Consider the following 5,000-nt stretch of genomic DNA (forward strand, 5'->3'; position numbering starts at 1 on the left):
ATGTTAGATCCACTATGGACTGGACTCTCACACTATTATGTTAGATACACTATGGACTGGACTCTCACTATTATGTTAGATCCACTATGGACTGGACTCTCACACTATTATGTTAGATCCACTATGGACTGGACTCTCACTATTATGTTAGATCCACTATGGACTGGACTCTCACACTATTATGTTAGATCCACTATAGACTGGATTCTCACACTATTATGTTAGATCCACTATGGACTAGACTCTCACTATTATGTTAGATCCACTATGGACTGGACTTTCACTATTATGTTAGATCCAACATGGACTGGACTCTCACTATTATGTTAGATCCACCATGGACTGGACTCTCACTATTATGTTAGATCCACTATGGACTGGACTCTCACACTATAATGTTAGATACACTATGGACTGGACTCTCACTATTATGTTAGATCCACTATGGACTGGACTCTCACACTATTATGTTAGATCCACTATGGACTGGGCTCTCACTATTATGTTAGATCCACTATGGACTGGACTCTCACACTATTATGCTAGATCCACTATGGACTGGACTCTCACTATTATGTTAGATCCACTATGGACTGGACTCTCACTATTATGTTAGATCCACTATGGACTGGACTCTCACAATATTATGTTAGATCCACTATGGACTGGACTCTCACACTATTATGTTAGATCCACTATGGACTGGACTCTCACTATTATGTTAGATCCACTATGGACTGGACTCTCACACTATTATGTTAAATCCACTATGGACTGGACTCTCACACTATTATGTTAGATCCACTATGGACTGGACTCTCACTATTATGTTAGATCCACTATGGACTGGACTCTCACACTATAATGTTAGATACACTATGGACTGGGCTCTCACTATTATGTTAGATCCACTATGGACTGGACTCTCACACTATTATGCTAGATCCACTATGGACTGGACTCTCACTATTATGTTAGATCCACTATGGACTGGACTCTCACTATTATGTTAGATCCACTATGGACTGGACTCTCACAATATTATGTTAGATCCACTATGGACTGGACTCTCACACTATTATGTTAGATCCACTATGGACTGGACTCTCACTATTATGTTAGATCCACTATGGACTGGACTCTCACACTATTATGTTAAATCCACTATGGACTGGACTCTCACACTATTATGTTAGATCCACTATGGACTGGACTCTCACACTATTATGTTAGATCCACTATGGACTGGACTCTCACTATTATGTTAGATCCACTATGGACTGGACTCTCACTATTATGTTAGATCCACTATGGACTGGACTCTCACACTATTATGTTAGATCCACTATGGACTGTGGGTGTCACCCACATATGCGGTCCTCTCCAAGGTTTCTCATAGTCATTCACATCGACGTCCCACTGGGTTGTGAATTTTCCCTTGCCCTGATGTGGGTTCTGTACCGAGGATGTCGTTGTGGCTTGTGCAGCCCTTTGAGACACTTGTGATTTAGGGCTATATAAATAAACATTGATTGATTGCTATTGAGAATATGCATGATGAAGACTCTCCCTCCCTAGTGCTCCAGGAGTTACTCCAGCCAGTACCTCCACACCTTCCATGCCCACAACATGGCAGTGGACACGGTGAAGTGGAATCCTTTCCACCCGAAGGTTTTCATCTCGTGCAGTTCGGACTGGACCGTCAAGGTGTGGGACCACACCGTCAGGTGAGACTAATGCCTGCTGTTAAAGACAACAGATGATTAGATTAACACGTACCACCTGTGAAATATAATCACCGGCCAGCTGTGTCTCGCCGTCAGCACATGCCCCGCCCCTGCCCGCTGGTGCTCGTCTTCAATACCATGGACAGCGGCGGTGACTTTTCCTCATGCAAGCAGCGCTGACTACACTTTCCCTCCTCACCAAATATCGATACAGTTGATAAATTAGGGGTGTTCAAACTTTTTCCACCTAGGGCCGCGTACTGAAAAGTCAATATTCATATTTTTTTTATTTAAAAAAAAAAGCTAAAAACTATTTTGTCAGCTTTGTATTATTGTTGACTAAGTATATTATTATAAATTTTTAGTTAGAACAATTCAAATTGTTTTTAATTAACTAACGATTTTTTTGCTCTTTTTTCTTACTTGTTTACTGTTGTTTTTTTCCATGTAAGAATAGACTACAAATAATAATAAGATTGTGTAACTGCATAAGCTAGTGTGTCAAAACTCCTGCCTGTAAGAAAATATTAATGTTCAGTTACACATTAATCAACAACACCCAGAAAAGCCGCCGGCTTTGCTGGGTGTTGTTGATAAATGGCTTTGGCTTTGCATAGTAGAGTTTTAACTTGCACTTACAGATGTTACTGACATTGGTTTGCTGAAGTGTTCCGGAGCCCATGGGGTGATATCCTTTACACACTGATGTCGCTTTTTGATGCAGTACCACCCGAGGGATCGAAGGTCCGTAATATCATGGCTTACGTGCTGTATTTGCTAGCGGGTCCATGACGATGACTTCTGTTTTGTTCGATCGGCCGTTTGACTGCCGGCATTATTCTTGTATTGTTTCAGTCGACAAATTCTTCAGTAAACTCACCAAAACGTGAGTTACTGAGTCGGTTTAGCTGATTGGAGAGCTAGCGTGCGCAGCTAGCGGGTCCATGACCATGACTTCTGTTTTGTTTGATCGGCCGTTTTACTGCCGGGTTACAGCCACCATTTGGTATGTAAATAAACATTTACAGAATACTTCTTGTGTAAATAACTCAGGGGCGGTATAGCGCGGTCGGTAGAGTGGCCGTGCCAGCAACTTGAGCGTTCCAGGTTCGATCCCCACTTCTGCCGACCTAGTCACTGCCGTTGTGTCCTTGGGCAAGACACTTTACCCACCTGCTCCCAGTGCCACCCACACTGCTTTAAATGTAACTTAGATATTGGCTTTCGCTATGTAAAAGCGCTTTGAGACACTAGAGAAAAGCGCTATATAAATATAATTCACATTTCACAACGTATATATCTGCGGTTTATAGTCCGGTGCGGCTTATATATGGAAAAATGTTTGTTTCTTCTCAAATGTAGTGGGTGCGGCTTATATGTGGGTGCACTCCATAGCACGGAAAATACGGTAATAGTACACACAATTGTATAGTTTGGTATTTGGGTCTTAGTAGATCAGGCCCATTGTGTTGTCATTTTCCCTGGCATATTTGCTGCCTCCCACGCCTCGTCAGCAGTGTGACTGACTAAGGAGGGTGATCATTCTCTCATGATGGCAACAATGATGCATGGCATCATGGGAGATATGCAGGGGCTTCATGATCCCCCCTTGCCAAACTTCACATTGCAAGAATGATGATGTGTCGCGCTGTTTTATTCTGCAATCTCTCCTCCTGTGCATGCAGACACCACGTTTGCATTCAACTGCCGGCCACACCCCCACATTACCTCCACAACTATCCTCGCCTGCCAAAGTGCCTTGAATAAATCTAACGGTGTTACTTTGACATGTTATGTCATTGCATAAGAACGCTTAAAGACCTCATGTATGTTCATTATTTTAATGATCATTATTCCAGCACCCCCATATTCACCTTTGAGCTCAACGCGTCAGTCGGTGATGTGTCGTGGGCTCCGTACTCCTCCACCGTCTTTGCCGCTGTCACCATAGAAGGATTGGTAAGTACAGTGTTGATTTTTTTTAATTTATTGATTATATTTTAAGTGTTCCTTAATTTGTTATTCTGAGAGCTCCTAATAATTTAAATCAGGGGTGTCTAAACTTTGTCCACCAACAACAGCATTTTGATATATTTTTTTAAAATGCTAAAAGCAGATATTATAAATATTCAAAGACAACTTTTTGACATATTTGAGTATGATATTATTATTATTATAAGTTTTACAATTTCTGCTTCTTCTCATTGTATTCAGATTTTTTAATATTTCTTCTTATATATATATATATATATATATATATATATATATATATATATATATATATATATATATATATATATATATATATATATATATATATATATATATACATATATATATATATATATATATATATGTATTGTTAGGATCCGCTGCTCGGATCAGTTTGTTTACAGTTTAGTGTCACGTGTTTGTTTGTTTCTGTTGCCATGACGGCAGATTATGCTCAGCTGCCTCTGGTTAGTGTTCGAGACGCTCACCTGTTGTCCGGGCACTAATCAGAGGGCTATTTAGTCTTTGCCCGGGCAGCACTCTGCCTGGCTTCCTAATTTGCTTTCACGCAACAGCTAACGACCACCTTGTTTCCTGCTAGCTCTCATGCTATATTATTTTGCTTACTAGCTCCCACGCTAGTCGTTTTTTTGTTTTTTTCTGTCTGATTTATTTGTGGAAATAAATCATTTTCCTACCTGCAAGCTGTGTCCGAGCCGTCTGCATCCTTGGGAGAACACCTCGCACCACGATGCGACCCGGTCGTTACAGTAGGAAGCCAGCAAGAAGAAGTTCTCCCGCAACGAGCACGTCGGAGGAAATGGACGAAGGTGCGTGGATGGTGTTGCGAGCGATGGAGGCGGAGACTCTCCGCTATTCCCCTTCGGAGCGCCAGGACCTGATCTGGGGTCCTAACGGAAGGTTGGTCCCAATCCACTCCGTTTGGCCCGAGGACATCGCCACACCTCCGCACCACCGGACGCGTCAGCGAAGACGGAAGCCGCCAACGAGGTCTTCACTTCGCTGCAAAGACGCGCCACTCCCACAGACTCCTCCACCGGTACACAGTAAGCAATATTCAGCCCAAGATTCCCCTCCTCAAATGTTTGGCAACCCAATTGACCACTTTGCCAAACATTTCACCGATTGGGCTGTCAGTCAGCTAGAGACCCACACGGATGACGTCATCCCGCCCACTTTGGATGACGTCATAGACAAAGACTTTTTTAGACATCATGTCAATTCTTCCTGCCAGCCATTTTCTAGTGACTTTAATTCTGC

General features: G+C 42.2%; 1 protein-coding gene across 1 annotated transcript in view; it reads left to right on the plus strand.

Moving 5' to 3' along the window:
* The window catches only part of LOC133648199 (dynein axonemal intermediate chain 1-like), a 50,296-nt gene that overhangs the window by 23,491 nt on the left and 21,805 nt on the right, over positions 1–5,000 (plus strand). Inside the window, exons 17-18 of the mRNA XM_062044039.1 lie at positions 1,579–1,727; positions 3,587–3,686. Coding sequence (XP_061900023.1) covers positions 1,579–1,727; positions 3,587–3,686 — 249 coding nt within the window. The remainder of the gene's footprint in view (positions 1–1,578; positions 1,728–3,586; positions 3,687–5,000) is intronic.

Source organism: Entelurus aequoreus, linkage group LG01 (assembly GCF_033978785.1).
Source record: "Entelurus aequoreus isolate RoL-2023_Sb linkage group LG01, RoL_Eaeq_v1.1, whole genome shotgun sequence".
In the NCBI taxonomy this organism is placed as follows: Eukaryota; Metazoa; Chordata; class Actinopteri; order Syngnathiformes; family Syngnathidae; genus Entelurus; species Entelurus aequoreus.